The 15,464-nt window shown below is 50.9% G+C and overlaps 2 protein-coding genes across 4 annotated transcripts in view; one reads left to right on the top strand and one right to left on the bottom strand.

Annotated features, from left to right (window-relative positions):
* Positions 1-446: 446 nt before the first annotated feature.
* On the bottom strand, positions 447-10,051 carry ANXA9 (annexin A9). 3 transcript variants are annotated; one of them, XM_019625254.1, is made up of 15 exons: positions 10,033-10,051; positions 9,024-9,099; positions 8,818-8,922; positions 8,269-8,354; positions 8,002-8,098; positions 7,371-7,465; positions 7,040-7,153; positions 6,726-6,816; positions 5,609-5,688; positions 5,366-5,425; positions 4,783-4,867; positions 4,561-4,656; positions 4,415-4,473; positions 1,058-1,180; positions 447-821 (listed from the first exon to the last, which is right to left on the bottom strand). In XM_019625254.1, exons 4-15 carry the CDS (start codon positions 8,341-8,343, stop codon positions 759-761), a joined length of 1,038 nt encoding a protein of 345 aa, XP_019480799.1. In that variant the 5' UTR covers positions 8,344-8,354; positions 8,818-8,922; positions 9,024-9,099; positions 10,033-10,051; the 3' UTR covers positions 447-758. The 3 variants fall into 3 exon arrangements, with proteins under 3 accessions (XP_019480799.1, XP_019480800.1, XP_019480801.1); XM_019625255.1 differs by having other exon boundaries at positions 5,366-5,374; XM_019625256.1 differs by lacking the exons at positions 9,024-9,099; positions 10,033-10,051 and having other exon boundaries at positions 8,269-8,359; positions 8,818-9,004.
* Positions 10,052-14,555: 4,504 nt separating this feature from the next.
* CERS2 (ceramide synthase 2) overlaps positions 14,556-15,464 on the top strand; it is a 10,163-nt gene continuing 9,254 nt past the window's right edge. Inside the window, exon 1 of the mRNA XM_019625312.1 lies at positions 14,556-14,594. The gene's annotated coding sequence lies outside the window, so the exon portion shown is untranslated. The remainder of the gene's footprint in view (positions 14,595-15,464) is intronic.

Below are 15,464 nucleotides of genomic sequence, written 5' to 3'. Positions count from 1 at the left end.
GAGGGCAGTGTCACTGGCCCTCATATGTGGGATCTGAACCGGGGCCCTCTGGCATCCCAAGCCAGCTCTTAACCAACTCGCCACTCGGCCAGCTCTTTTGTTGTTTTTATGTGTTTAAAAGTCTTTGGGAACCAGTCCTCTAATTTGGAGGTGAGTTTCCAAGTCATGGTCCTTGGCCACCTCTGACCATGTCCTGGTTCCTGCTTCTCAATTATTTTGCCTAAAGTTTCCTGGGGAAGAGAGAATAATGGGGGCAGGGGGAGGGGCGGAGATCCCCAGGGGAGAGGGGCTGCTGATAACTGCAGGACTAGAGGCCCAAACAGGATTCCCCATTGAAATCCAAGAGTACATCAAAGGCACCTCGAATTTCAGCGCCTCCTCCCAGCCTATGTCCTGTTCCACCCAAACTTCAATCAGGGAACACAAACAACCGTGAAGTCAGCCAAAAGAATTCAAGCATCAGTGCACTGTTCTGCCCAGGGCTTGGGAAGGATGAGTAGGGTAGAAACCATCAAGGAGACCCCATCAACCCACACCAGAGAGACAGAGCGGGGGGGACCCAGGCACCAGACATCACGTGGAGATGAGGGACATTAAAGGATTTAAAAGAAAACTTCGAGTTCCAGCCTCAACAAGAAGCTGGAACATGTGCTCGGTGAGGGGTTATCCTCTTTGCAGGCCCAGCTGGTCTGCAGGCTCAGACAAACACGCAACTCTCAGATCCTTGAATGCCAAGTGGGATGGGGGGCAGGGAGGTCTCAAAGGTCTTCAGCCCTGCACAGGGCTAGCAGGGCTAAGCGGCAGTCCCCCTTCACTGCATCCTGCACACAAGAGAGTCAAGTGTTAGAAGGACCCATGACTGTCGTGGCCCAGGCACCCCGCCCCTTCCCTCATGCTGGTCCAGAGCTCATCTGGTGCCTGGAGTCTGAAGCTTAAGTTAACCGAAGACTCATTAATTTTCCAGGGCATGATATGCTCTGTTGTGTGCAGGGGGTGCAGGGGAAGAGGGGAGGGGTGAAGCCCTGGGGCTCCAGGTGAAGAACTAGCCGAGTCTCACCTGGAGGGCAGAGTAGAGAGATTTCCCAAATTTCCTTCTGAACTCGGCTCGGATGCTTAGAAGGTCAGTCTCACTTCTAGAGATAAGGATACGCATCAGGACTTGGTAATTGGGCTCAGTTTCCTGGTGGGGGAAGAAACAGAACGGAGAGGGGTGGCAGTAAGATTCTCACAGGATAGGCATTGCATTCTAGAAAAGTGGAGGTGAAGCAAGAATCAAGGAAAAAGAGAAGTATACGTTATCTAGGGGAAAAGTTATCTTTGTCCATCCTCATGGAAGATGACGCAGCACAGCAGGAAGACCAGTCTCCAGGGGCAGCTGGACTACTGGTTCCTTCCACATGTCTTCCCTGGCCCCGCCACTAGCTTAGAGCCTTGCTCCTCGAGAGCTCGGTGGTGGGCAGCTCCAAAGGCAGGTACTTAAAAACAGGATAGAAAAGACTTGCTACCTGTGAAGACTTTCAGCATGAAAGCCAGGAAGACTGTTTTGAGCTTCCAAGGGAGTGAAGGTCTAAGGAGAAAGCTGAGATGATGGGGCTCTGATAGGGAGCGGGGTCATGTGACTTCCGGTTCCGATCCAGACCCACTAGGGCCATCTCGCTGCCCTCATCTTTACACAGCAGTTTCTCCTGGTTGGACCCCTGGGGTTCAACCCCTATCTTTCTCCTACACCTGCACCAGGCCTCCTGCCTTTTGGTTAAAGAAGGTAATGGAGGGTTCCATTTAGAAATAATAGAGGCACAAAAACATCATCAAGTCATGAATTACAATTGGCTATAGAAAGTAATGTGTTATCATGAGAGATTGCTACATAAAAACTTTTGGTTGCAAAAATCCTACTTGTGTCATGAGCTGTGCATGGGAGCTGTCCACCATTTAATATCCTCTTTTTCAGTGTCCTCACTGACTTGAGTCACATGACCCTCCCCAGAACTGCCCGAAACCCACACCTATGGCATCCCCACAGATCATAAACTCCTATGAAGAAACAAAAGAAAGTGATGACGTGAAAACAGGGTGCTACATTTCATCTGGGCTCATTAATAATCATCAGTGGGCCTCATGGCTATTTTATTTTAAATTTCATGTATCATCAGTTTCATATTGTGATAAAGATTGCCAATTGCTCCCCACTATCGATTCTTCCCTTTCTCCAACTCTTGTCACCCCAAACTTGTAGAATTGGGGCAAGAGTCACTCATTAACTGAATATTCCCACTGGTGTACAAGTGCCTTCCACACCAAACCTATATTCAACATAAATTTAGTCTTGATACTTGACAATGTATTTGGCATCTTTATAATGAACATTTATTTTATGATTCAGATTGGTCCAAATGTGTCCCGAATCAGCCTTCACTGAAGGTCATTTTTCTGAAGAAGTATTCTTCACCATCTATGTTTTCACATATCTCTCATAAAAGAATAGTACAGAAGTATCCTGATTGAGTTTACCCTCTTTTTAAAAAAAAATCAGAAAACTAAGCCTAGATTATTTTTTGATTCCTACTTCTAAAATAAATCTGGCATTTCCATCCAAGAGTGTGGGTCCTGTAACCCAGAAATGTACATAATAATTATTTAGTGCTGGGGTAAAAGGTTTTCTTTTTTCTGACAGCAAAATTAGACAGATAAGCACAACTCTTTAAATGAATCTTAGTGTTGACTCGTTATAAAAGTCCAGGTTTTGCTGGGTAAGTACAATAATCTGGGGTCAGAATGGAAATCTCTAGAAACAAATACTTACATGCACCGTCTTTTGAACAGCGGACAACAGGCATGTTAGATTCGCAACCAATACACAAAAAGCTATTCCATCTGCCAAATGGTAACTGGTCTTATCCTCTTCAAAGTTTTGGTGAGTTTTTTTATTTCTGGGTTTTGGGGGACAGTTGTCCCAATAGGAGACCGAGCTCAATGAACAGAATGACTGGATTCTGCTTATGAAATCACTCAAACTGAAGTCGCCATTTTAATTATGGAGAATACAGAACAAAGTCTGACCAGTGTGGAGAAAGGGAGTGCTGGGTGCTACGAGCACTCATGGTAGAGCTTATAGGGCAGGCATTCGCTGGAGGTTTGTGGGTTTGGCTCCAGACCACCACAATAAAGGGGGTCACATGAATTTTTTGGTTTCCTAGGATGTAGTCAAGTTATATTTATATTGTAGCCTGTTAAGAGTGCAATAGCATTATGTCTAATGAAACAATATATGTACCTTAATTTAAAAATACTTTAGTGCTGGGGGCCGGCCGAGTGGCTCAGTTGGTTAAAAGCACAAGCCCTGAGCAACAGGATCACCAGTTTGATTCCCACTTGGGCCAGTGATCTGTGCCCGAGCTGAGCTGCCAGCAGGTGTCAGGATGGCTCAGCTGGTGAGAGCACGTGCTCCTAACAACAAGGTTTCCGGTTTGACTCCAACCATGAGATGGTGGGCTATGCCCACCTGCAACTAAGATTGAACATGGCACCTTGAGCTGAGCGGCCACAAGCTGCCTATGGGTGGGCAGATGGCAACTGAACTTGGAGCTGGGCTAGCTGTGCTCTCCATAACTAAGATTAAAGGACAACTTGGCTGTTCCCCTTCCCCAATTCCCCAATTAAAAAAACAAACTTTAGTACTAAAAAATGCTAACCATCATCTGGGCCTTCAGTGAGTCGTAATCTTTTTGCTGGGGGGGGGGGCGAGGGTCTTACCTGTGATTTGTTAAAAACTGCTGTATCTGTGAAGCACAATAAAATGAGGTCTGCCTGTATAAACCAACATCTATGGTACAGACCAGGACTTGACACGTGGCAGTTACATGTCCTACATGATCATCACGTGTTTGTAGGGAGACTATACAACTTAATAGCTGTGTGACCTTGGGCAAGATACTTAACCTCTCTGTGCTTCAGTTTTTCCATCTATAAAACAGGGATGGAGTGTGGCTGTGAGAATTAATTGAAATGTGTGTAACGTGCTAAACATAGGCCCTGGCACACAGTAAGCGCCTAAGAAATGCTGGTTCTTGTCATTGTTGCCGGTGTTACCACTATCACCATTCTGGCAACAACTGAAACCAGACAAGGCACTGTTTTCCAGAGCCAATTCGTATCTGTATTTGGCCATGTAGACATGAATCAGGCCAAAATGTGGGCTTGCGTGCCGCTAGGATCAACTTAGCTCTAACCACAGCTCACTCCTCTACTCTTGATGAGGGAGTCTATAAACCTAGGAAGAGAGCTGCTGTATGTTCGTAAAGTGACTATGAGGTTGTCACATTAGCGACAGTGTGAAACTTCCCCTCTCTCGCCCATGAGGTGTCTCCTGGCCAGTTTTTGCTCCAAAGTGAGGGAAGAGGAGGGGCCCTCTCACCTGGAGGGCTTGATGAAGTTTATCAGCAAAGTACAGCGGTGTGTTCCTGATCACCGAGGCTGGAAGCAAAGAGGGAGAGATGGAAAGAGGTAGCTCCAACCCCAGGAGACCCCTACCTACCCCACATGTCCTGAGCAGGCCCCTACCTAGGCTGAGCAGAGCCATCTGGACATCTCCATGGAAACGGTTTCGGACAGTCTGCTCCAGCTCATGCCCAGTGCACCGCTGGTAATGCTCAAACACTTGTGGTGTGCAGAGAGGTAGTTAGAGAGAAATGCAGGGGGTTGATTATCAGAAAAGGATGAGCCCTCCCCACCTTCCTCAGCCCGGACTCATCATTAGAGCAAGCTGGGGAGACTCGTGTGTACCTCGGATGAGGTGTTCAGGATTTCGCTGGGTGAGGATAAGGACCCACGTCCCCTCTGTGCTGGGTCCTTCAGCCCGCTTCAGTGCCTGGGAAGGGAGGGTAAATCAGGATCATTGGTTGGGGGCTGGAGAGCCATGGTTACGATATTCCCAGAATGCATCGCGATGATGGTGGAATGGGACTAAGAGCGGAAAAGTTATTTTAACCTGTAAATTAGTTGCTTTCATTTATGGTTTTTAAAAAAATGAAACAGGACCAAGAGAAGGGCTCCACCCTTACAGCTCGATCCCTCAGTCTGGGAAATCCCGGCACTCAAGTAATTAAGTATTCCCCAAGGGAAAGTCTGGGGGAGGGTCCCCCACCCAAATACCCATGAGAGTTGACAGCTCAATTCCTGTGAGTTCAGGAGTCAGAGGCTAGATGAGTGAAAAGGCTTCAGGTGTAACACTACCTGACAGAACCCCATGCCCCCACTCCACTGAGGACTCCTTTCCCAAGGCAAGGGGACATGGGCCGCTGGTTCTAAGATATGGTGGAGGAGGGTGTCTTACGTGCATGGCTCTGCGGTCTCAGCCCCTGCTCACCTGGACATCCTGTTCTGCCAGGTTATAGTCAATGATTTCAGAGAAGCTCTCACGGTCCCCCTAGAAGGAAACTCTCAGGAGAGTTCTCTGAGGGGCAGCTTTTTACCTCCAGGCCAACAAACCAAACCCGGTCTGCCCCCAAAGCCCTCTCTTGTCCATTATACCACAGCAATGCTCCCCACTCGGTCCCACCCCATTCCCAAGTGGTGTAACCGCCCTCCCCTGCAGGTCAGTCCTCCTCACCTTGGCCAGGGCCAGCAGCAGGTCCTGCAAGGTGCCAGTGGTCTCAGATTTGATGTCCTCCTCAGCCTCCACCTGGAAATCTGGGGTGGGGCCAGGAGCTCTCTGAGTCCTCCTGATTTTTTCCCAAGGCGGATGCCTCTAGGACCTGTCAAATGTCTGACCCCCTGTGCCCCATCAACCACCACCCCCTGCTTGCAGTAGCTTGCAAGTCCCCAGGATGGAAGGCAGAAGCACCATCATGGCCCCCTGAAAGCATCCTGTGAGCACCCGGTGCTGTGGGATCAGGCGCCGTGGCATGGCCTCATCTCCAGGTGCCAACCTGCCGCGGGCAGGAGGCATCTGTTATCCCAGTGGTGGCCCGACAGTGAAGAGGAGGTAGGGAAATCTATATGATGAGGCAAGATGGCGAGGGCCTGGCCCCCTCGTTGGAGGTGAGGGAAAGTGATGTGGGAGGTAGGATGTTACAAAGGGAAAAGAGCAAGAAAGGGAGGAAAGGAAGGGAAAAGAGAACAACAGGGAAAGGGGTAGGAGAGGGACAAAGAGAGAAGCCAAGGCTGAACATCAAAGGAAATTGGGGAAAGCAAGAAAAAAAGGTGGGGCTAAGATGAGGACGAGAAAAGAGAAAAGGCTCCTTCCCAATTAGGGGGTGAGGCATGTGGCAGCCAAGCAGCCAGGGGCCTGACAGGTGACACCATGACTCAGGGAATAGGTCCCCACCTCTCCCCTCGGCTGCAGCAAGGTTCCAATCAACCTGGGATGTGGTGTGATGGAAGAATCAGCAGGTGGTTGGGAAGGTGACGTGGGTACCCTTGGGACTGTCACAGCGCCCAACGTTGTCATTACCTTGGGATCTACCCTGGAGCCCCAGACTAAGATGGTTAATCATTGCTTCTCTTTCTTTAAAGATCACATCTGGCTGTCTCCCCTGGGGAGACTCAACACTGGTGGGGGGACCAGGAGGACGGAGCCAGGGAGTCAGGAAAGAGAGAGCCCCAGGGAACAGAACTCGGGCAGACAGGCTCCCAGAGGACTCGCCACAGCGATTGCAGGAGAGGACAGTCCCTCTGATCCCTCCCAGCTCCTGCAGCCCACCCCCACCCCCTACCCATGCTCTCACTGTGTTTGTAGACTGCCAGGCACTCTTGCAGCTGGGGTGGGGCACGGGTGGCAAGAATTTCCACGGCCACATCCTCAGCAGAACCTGAGTCCTACAAAAAATTGGGAGGCCACGCTGAGACTGGGCCATGTCGTTAGGACGGCAGAGAGCAGCTGCTGACCACAGGTCCTTCTAAGGGCCAATAGAGAGTGTTAACAGGGTCCTCTTCCAAGCCCACTCCTCTGGAGGGGGCAAATGCCAAGTTGCTCAGCCATGCCCCCCCTTCAGTGTGTCCTCACTTCCCAGGCAGCCCATCAAGCCTCCTCTCCTGGTACCTTCAAGGCTGTCCTCAATTCCCGGGCATCGAAATGGGCTGCTGGCCGCAACAGTGCCACCACGATCCTCTCAAGGTTGCCAGAGACTGCCGCCTGCAGGGACGTCAGCAGGTCCTGCAAGGGGTCCCCAAGACCGAAGGGTGGGTGTGAGCGGGAGGCCCAGGTGGGTGGGGAGGTTTGGGAATATTTGGCTGGTTTTCATCTCAGGCCCAAAGCACCACCCACCGTTTAACCAGGGGGCAGAGGCTGGCCTGCTACTGCTGTATCCCAGGTCTTCGGGGGAGGCTTCCCACCCCAGTCCACTGCTCCTGAGAAGTCAGAGTAGTCTCACCTGTTGGGTACGCTCCTGGAAGGCTCGAGAGATAACCTGTCTTTGCTCTCTGCTCCGATTGGTCAGCACGTCCATAATGGTGTTGTGATCCACACCTGAACCAAGATGAGGGCTGGGCTGTAGGCCGGACAGACCCCCAGCAGGGTCTCTACAAGGTTGGGGTCCCCTTACTTCTCAGACTTGCAAAGGAGGAGAGAACAAGCTATCAGAAAGGGCATCACCCCCACTTCCATCTGGTCTCAAAAGAAGATACAAATAAGATGCCAAGATGGCATGCAAATCTGACCCAAATTTAGGCAAAGGTGGCCTGTGCGATGGGGAACAAGTGGCTTTTGGGGATCAGCAGACTTGGACTAGAATCGGGCTCTGCCATGTGACCTGTGTGACCTTAGGCATGCCTCTTTACCTCCCTGAGCCCCAGTTTCCTCATCTGTAGGATGGAAACAATGACACAGCTCACAGGGTGTGTGAGAAGGACTGCGACACACCTACCGTGGTACTGGACATACAGGAACTAAGACATTCCACAACCACTTCTGCGAGATTGTCGGTTCCTCCCTCCTGGCTCTCTCTTGGTCCATAGCCTGGCTTCTAAAAGGTAGATCCCCAAGTGCAAGGGGAAGGGGCTCACCTTCGCCCGCAATGGCCCTCAGCAGCCTCTGCACGTCCTTGTCCACACTGAAGCTCAAGAAAGTCCTGAGGGTGCCCAGGGTCCCCCAAGCTGCGGTCTGTAAGAGCAAGGAGGCACTGCAGGTGTGCCCACGCCCCTCGCAGGAGCCCCGGCTGGGCCCTCGGCATGGCCTCGCGGTCTGCTCTCCCCTTCCCTACCGCCGGCCCCCTCACAGTCCTGGAGTTGATGTAGTAAAACTGATTCCTCCAGTCGCAGCGGCCCCCCTACCTTGCTGGCAAGGCCCAGGTAGCTGAGGATTTCCTGGGTCAGGGACAGTCCCGTCTTCCCGCTGGTCACAGACATGGTGTGGCTGGCTGTCCTGGGGAGGGCACAGGAGCCAGCTGAGGGGAACTTCCCGGCCTTTGGGCCTCTTTACGACCCCCAGGCCCGGGAGCCGGGTCTCCCATTGCCCGTTCCTTCCCCTTGTTGCAGAAAAACGGGACATTAACCTGCTTGGCAGGTTTGGGAGCCCACGTGGAGGGATAAGAGGGAGCCCCCACCTTCCCCACCTCGCACCCTCCTTCAGGAAGCAAGGATTGATCAGGGATGTTGCCGAAACTACCCCAAACAAGCCCTCCCTGACTCCAGGGCTGGTCCCAAGAGCTCCCCAACTCTGGGCCTGAGGTGGATGACCCCTTCTGAGGTCCACGCCCCTACCTTCCGTGGCCTGGCTGGGTGTTCCTGGGTGAGGCTCGATGGCAGGAGTAAGTATGTGGGGTGGGAGCTAACTCCCAACATCACTGTCCCCCCTCAGTCCCAGCCGGCCAAGCCACCTACCTGCTGTCTGCCTCTCACCCTTGGAGTCTCCGGCCGGGATTTCTAGGTCAGCAGGTGCAATTGCTGAGCTGATGTGAATCTGTGGTCTTGTTGGTACATGGGTGCCTGGGCAAGGGAGCAGGTACTCATGTTAGAAAAGAAAACTCCTTCCTCCCTCCCCCAAGCAATGCACAACCTCCACCCCCTAGCCAGCCTCCAGTGCTTACCCAGAGGTGCTGAGGGCGAGGTGGGTGTGGTCACAGCCCGGTGGCGTGCCTGTGTGGGCACCAGCTCCTGTGTGGCCTGGTAGAGGAGAGCGGGGCATGGGCAGCCTACCCAGCAGCCAGTCAGATGACCAGCTCAGCTGCTGTCTCGGGCTCTGGCCCCTCCCAAACGTGGGAGAGGACCAGGCGGTACCGGGTCCCACAAGCAAACACCTCCCTGCAGAGCATCTCTCCTCTCAGGAACTGGGCCTCAGCCCACGCGTGAGAACCGCGCTCAGCCTCTCAGCAGCTCAGCCCGCACACAGGAGGCTTTGTGCACTGCTTTCCCAGCGGGACCAGCTGGGACCATAGAAAGCCCAGTCTCTACAGCCAGCTTCTGACCTGGCTGTATCTCCAGCTCCCTGGGGGGCAGGTCAGACAGGCTCCAGGCTGATCTCAGGCCGATAGAGAAAAACCTGTTGGGGCACATACCGGCAGGGCACCCCAGCCTGCACCCCAGAGGGGGTCCCGGCCCAGAAACTCCCTGACTACTGCCTTATTAGAGCCAGCCAGCCTGGGTGGGGAGGGCCAGGGGACTGTGCATATCAGCAAGGAATAAGGGCACAGGTATTTGGTGGTGGGAGCAGATCAGCAGAGTCAAGAGAAAAAAATGCAAAGGGTGTTCCCTGTGGGCTGAAGCACCATGCTCCCAAAAAGCAACAGAGAGATGGGGGAGGCTCCCTGGGTCCCTGTTCCTTTGAGTCCTTCTGTTGCCTTTTGGCTGCCAGGACTGTTTTAGCAGCTGGGCTTGGTGCTGTCAGGGCACAGGGCAGCAGGTGAACAGTCCTGAGGGGCCTCAGAGGCCCCTGAGCAGGCAGCTACGGAGCCTCACAGCCGGCTCCCTAGGCTCTGGGAGCCGTCTGTCGTGCCTCCCTAGAGAGGTCAGGTGGGGGCTGGGCCCGGAAGCTTAAAGAGCTGTGTCCGCTCCTCTGCCACTGTCCCAACCCAGGGAGGCCCTCGCTGGTTTTCTTACATGAGGAGGGGCCTGCAGCTCTTCCACAAAACAGACCAGGGATAAGGAGATGCCGGGAAGGGAGATTTCCGTGGGGCAATCACTGTCCATCACTTTTCTCCTGTGAAAATGGGAAACACGCACTGGTGTCCGCTAAAGAAACGCGAATCCGGGTCCCCAGTTTGGCTACTCGTTACCTTCTGTAACCACAGCTAGTCACTTCAGGTCTCCTGAAAAAAACCAAAACAAAATGAGAATGTTGGGAGAGGCTGGGGATGGGGGGCGGGGGTGGGGGCGGCATCTTGGGGCACCTGAGGCTAGGCTTCCTGGGTGGGATTCAATGAGGCACTATATTCATATGTGATGACATCTCACAGAGAAAGGTGCCTTGTAAATCAGGGTTGCCAGATTTAGTGAATAAAAATACAAGACACCCAGTTAAATTAGAATTTCAGGCAAACAACAAATAATTTGCTGGTATTGAGATGACCTAAATATTTCATGGGATATACTTGTGCTAACCAGTCGTTGATTGGAAATGGTCATTTCACTGAGCGTCCTGTATTTTACCTGGCAACCTGAAAAAGGAGACTTGGTTTCAGAATAGTTAAGGCAGAGATTCTAGAGCCAGACTCTGAATTCGGTTCTGCTGTGGGAACGTGGCAACTACCTTACCCTTTCTGTACTCAGTTTTCTCATTGTCAAAACGGAGATAATGTTAGTGTTTCTATTTTAGGCTATTGGGAGAATTAAATAAATTAATACATGTAAAACAGTTTAGAAGAGTGATGGCCACAGAGTGGTAAGCACGCGTGTCAAAATATTAACTAAGATGTAATAATAAATATTGCTATGCTATTGCATAATGATCACTGTTATTATTAACTTGTTTCCCTAGGAAGTCCAGTCTTGGCTCTTTTGCAACTTCTTTCCTGCCAATCCCCAATCCGGCCACAAGAGGGCATCAGCAGCCACCGAGAGCCGAGAGCCCCCTAGTGGCCACTTGAGGTCTTAAGCCTCTGGTTCCACACAGATCTGAAAGCCCCTGCCAGCTCTTTCCATTGTTGGGAAGGAAGAGCCGTCGCCTGAAGACCTCAGGTTCCTAGAGAGACTTGGTGGGCAGGCCGGCTCAGGGGAAGAGCCCTGGGTAGACATCTACTCAAGGGACCCCTGGGAGGCAGGCAGGAGACTTCCTGGGCTGTGTGACCTCAGTACAGTGGCCACAGCTAGGGTCCCCATGCCTCCTGCTTTCTGTACCCGTCAGAGTCTCTTCTGGGCACACGTCCCAAGTAGGCTTAGCGGGAAATGGAGGGGGAGAGAGGGCTCTTATTTCCCCAGTCCAAACCTCCTGGCTGACCTCAAGGCTGAATTTCGAATCTGGAGAAGGCAGGCAGAACCTCAGTCACATGGCCCAAGCGTAGTGCTGGTTGCCTAGGGCTGTGGGGAGTGTGTGTGATTCATTTATATTTGCTCCACTGAAACTTGGTGGGATTGCAAATCTTTTGTCCCTCGGTTTGGTTTTGTTCAACTCCAGATTGTTTTCAGGTTTACTAATCACTTTCACCCCCATGCTCTAGATTTTAGAATTTCAGAGCTGGAGGAGATCTTAGACACCACCTACCTGGTCTCCTCCACCTCTCTTACTGACTCAGGGAGGCTGAGAGAGTTCCCAAGGCCTTGGTGCTGGAACCAGAATCCAGGTCTCCTAATTTCGCCTCAGTGTTTTCTTCATCACTCAGAGCAGGGCATGGCTGATTTGGGGTCCCTCTTAGTGGAATACAGGGGGACAAACAGTAACACATAGAGCCTCAGCTGTTAACTCGTGAACACCTCTTCAACTCTTAACTCCATCTTGCTTTTCTGCAAATATGGTCATGCATCGCTTCACGCAGGGAACAAGTTCTGAGAAATGCATGGTTAGATGATTTCATTGTGTGCACACACACAAACCTACATGGTGTCATCTACTGCCCACATAGCCTGTATATGGGGACAGCCCCGTTGCTCCTTGGCTACAAGCCTGTAGTACGTTACTGTACTATAGGCAACACAATGAATGGTATTTGTGTATCTAAACATCTCTAAACCTAGAAAAGGCAAAGTGAAAATACGGTATAAAAGATAAACAATTGAAACCTGTGTAGAGCACTCACCATGCATGGAGCTGTCAGGACTAGAAGTTGCTGTGGGTGGGTCAGTGAGTGAGTGAGTGACCATGACGGCCTAGGACATAGTATAACTGCTATAGACGATAAACTCTGTATACTGAGGCTACACTAAATTTATTTAAAATGTTTTTTTTCTTCAATAATTAACCTTAGCTTACTGTAACCTTAGCTTACTGGGTTTTACTTTATAAACTTAAACATTTTTTAAACTTTTGGACTCTTTTGTAGTAACACTTAGCTTAAAACATACATTGTAGAGCTGTACAAAAACATTTTCTTCCTTTATATCCTTATTCTATAAGCTTTTTTCTATTAAAAAAAAATTTTGGCCTCCACCTACGCAGAGTTCGGGTCATCAGTATATTACTGTCTTCCATATCTTGTCCCACTGGAAGGCCTACAGGGGCAGTAACATGCCTGGAGCTGTCATCTCTGATAACAAGGCCTTCTTCTAAAACACCCAGGACATGCCTGAGGCTATTCTTGGGGAGGCAGCCCTCTTCAAAAATACTTCTTTGGTGGTTGACTCAGTTTCTTTTTTTCATCATAGATTTGCTTGAAAGCAGATGTTAAAAACAAAAAAAGAACACCAAAAAACAAAACAAAACAACACCCCAGTAGGCCAAAATGGAGTCACTTTTGCTAAGCCATGACACCAAACCAAAATTTAATAACGGACCTAATTGCAGTTTCAGCCTTCCCAGGAGTGGAATTTTAAATCACTCAGTCTGGAATTTCCTGATCAACTTTAGTGGGGTAATCTGCCTGTTGAGACCCCCTTCCTCTCCCTAAAGGAAAGTGTCCTTGCCTGAAATAATCTACTCTTTTAAGTTCTTAGTCCCACCCTCTTTCTGCCTATAAAAACCTTCCATTTTGTACAATCCCTCGGAGCACCCTTCTAGTAGTTTGATGGGAAGCTGCCCGATTCATGAGACTTAATAAAGCCAATTAGATCTTTAAATTAACTCAGTTGAATTTTGTTCTTTAACACAGAAAATGCACCATAAACATTCCTCTCTATTAATGAAAAGCTTTCGGTGTTGGGGATCCATGTTTTCAAACGTTTTAAAGAGCTTGCCTAGGTTTGAAAAGCTCCTGCTAAATCCTTCACTGTGAATATTTTAGGGGTTCTTTTTCTCCTGCAGTTTCCTTTTCTCTTGCCTCTTGTGTTCCTGTTCCAGTTCCAACAACTCATTTAGTCAACTCCTGTGTCGTCCTCATCCACACGCAGCTTAAAGTTGTTTGCTGTCTCAACCACAGCCGTGTTGAGTTTTGCAATCTTTGCGCTGGGTGGATTTTAAGACTGCTGCGAAGTCACTAGGCAATAGGAAATTTTTAGCTCCATTATAATCTTATGGGACCGCTTTTGTATTTGTGGTCCTTGTTGACCAAAACATCCTTATGCAGTGCATGACTGTACTTTGCGTTGCACGGTTTCAGAGTACATAGGCATTCCTCCTGGCTATTTTTCCTCTTGTAAGGAAACTTTCTCCCCAGAACTCCTGGCACCGGAATCCCTCTGCTCAAGTACTAGCCAGCCAAACTCTACTCCTTAACCCAAATAGGCTTCTGTGTTGCAAGAGGCAACCTCACCTGGGTAGACCCACTTTCCACAGCTGGTGTTCATGTCTTTGCCCATCCCAGAAGCCTGCCTAGATACCTAAATCCCAGGCTTTAGGCCTCAGAGACACCTCAGCAGCCCGTATAGAGGAAGTGAGGCAGCGTGGGGCACGGTGGGCGTGGTTATGCCAGCTCGGGGCCTTGGGGGATGGGTCACAAGGGCGGTGGTCAAAATCTCCGGGTCCAGCCAAAGCTGCACTGTGTGTGTGTGTTCTAATTATGTTGACAAAACTGGTAGCCTGTTTCTAATGCTGCCTGAGGCCAGGTTTCCTCTTCTCCATCCTTCTCCTTTGTCTCCTCGGGGAGGGTTAACACCCCCTTATCTTTATTTCTCAGGCCTTGGTAATCTCATTTCTGCCCCCAAATTTCCCCTCACCCCTGCTATCTTTAACAATGTTAACTGGTTTCCAGTCCTCGGAGGACTCATTTAAAACGTCTGGTGGGGACCTTGGGGAAGCCCCGCAACTAGGAAAACTGCCGAAGAAGGTTCAGACGCGAAAGGAGGGGAGTCAAGTAGGACAGAGGTGCTGGGAGGAGTTAGAGAAGGACCCAAAGGTTAGCTCTCCCGTGAGGAGATACGGGAACCCTGCTGGAAACGGGTGTGTGGGTGTTTCGCGAAGGAGGAATCTTGGGTAGCGTTCTAGAAAGGTGGAAGGAACTTTGGAATTGGAAGGCTGGAAGGAGGCGTTCCAAAGGGATCAAAAGGTATAAAATTTGCCAAGGAGGAAGGAGTTCAGCACAGGGCAAAGGAAAACAGGAGCTGGAGGGATTGCTGGGAACTGAACAATTTGGCAGGTCTGAGGATTCAAAAAGGCTGGAGTCCACTGGCCTGGTGGCGGTGGGTCGGTGGGTGGGTGGGGCTGGGTCAGGGGGTGGGCCCGGTCGGGGTCCCACTGCAAAGAGCAAAGGAACAAACAGGTTAGAAATCAGCTTCTGCCTCTTCTACCTCTCCAGAAAAAGCCTTCGGCGAGGGCCAAGCTCTCAAACTGCATGAGAAGGGGGGTTGCACTCCATCCTAAAAGAACTGTCAGAGCACCTGAACTTGATTAGGTAAACAGTGCAACAAGCTACTGTCAGAGGTTCTAACTTGGACCGTATAAAATCGCCAATATCTCATCAAGGTAACAAATGAGGTTACCGCTAAACAAACGATAAAACACATCTTAGTCCCGCACTGTCCACGCAAGGAGCAACGGATAAACATGTTGCATCTTCCTGAAACATCGATTTTACCAGACGAAGGGAAAAACATTTTTTTAACTATGAATGTGAACACAGATATAGATTGAAAACTCGAATACACTTTATAAAACTTGGGGTTTGGCTCTTTCAGAGTCTGCCAGTAGGGTATGTGTGCCCCCCATCCCCCCCGGGGATAGGTTGGGTGGAAACTTTGTGGGTTTCATGGCGGCGGCGGGGTGGGGACACCTAGGGGTCGCGGGCTCAGCGTTGGGAAGGGCAGTGGAGTCTTAAGGGCCCGCTGCCCGGGTCCGCCCTGGAGGGGTCCTCGGCCTGGGAGCTTTGCGCTCGGGCAGGACGCCCCCGGGTAGCGCCCGCCGGGAGCCGGGGCGCCCTCCTGCCAGCACTGCCAGTGGGGTTGGGGGTGGGAAGTGTGGCGATCCGCGGGGCAGAGGGAGTGGGGCCGCGGCCGGGCCGAGGCAGCGG

Source organism: Hipposideros armiger, unplaced genomic scaffold (genome assembly GCF_001890085.2).
Source record: "Hipposideros armiger isolate ML-2016 unplaced genomic scaffold, ASM189008v1 scaffold_621, whole genome shotgun sequence".
Taxonomy (NCBI): Eukaryota; Metazoa; Chordata; class Mammalia; order Chiroptera; family Hipposideridae; genus Hipposideros; species Hipposideros armiger.
The sequence above is the reverse complement of the archived record's forward strand: the minus strand, read 5'-3'. Positions and strand labels throughout refer to the sequence as shown.

Bases quoted from the DNA above. Each gene is read 5' to 3' on its own strand.
- ANXA9 (XM_019625254.1), bottom strand. From the start codon at position 8,343: ATGTCTGTGACCAGCGGGAAGACGGGACTGTCCCTGACCCAGGAAATC. The intron at 8,099-8,268 runs GTAGGGGGGCCG...TTGCTCTTACAG, and splicing joins ACCTGGGCCTTGCCAGCAAG to ACCGCAGCTTGGGGGACCCT. The intron at 6,817-7,039 runs GTACCAGGAGAG...AATTTTTTGTAG, and splicing joins AATTGAGGACAGCCTTGAAG to GACTCAGGTTCTGCTGAGGA.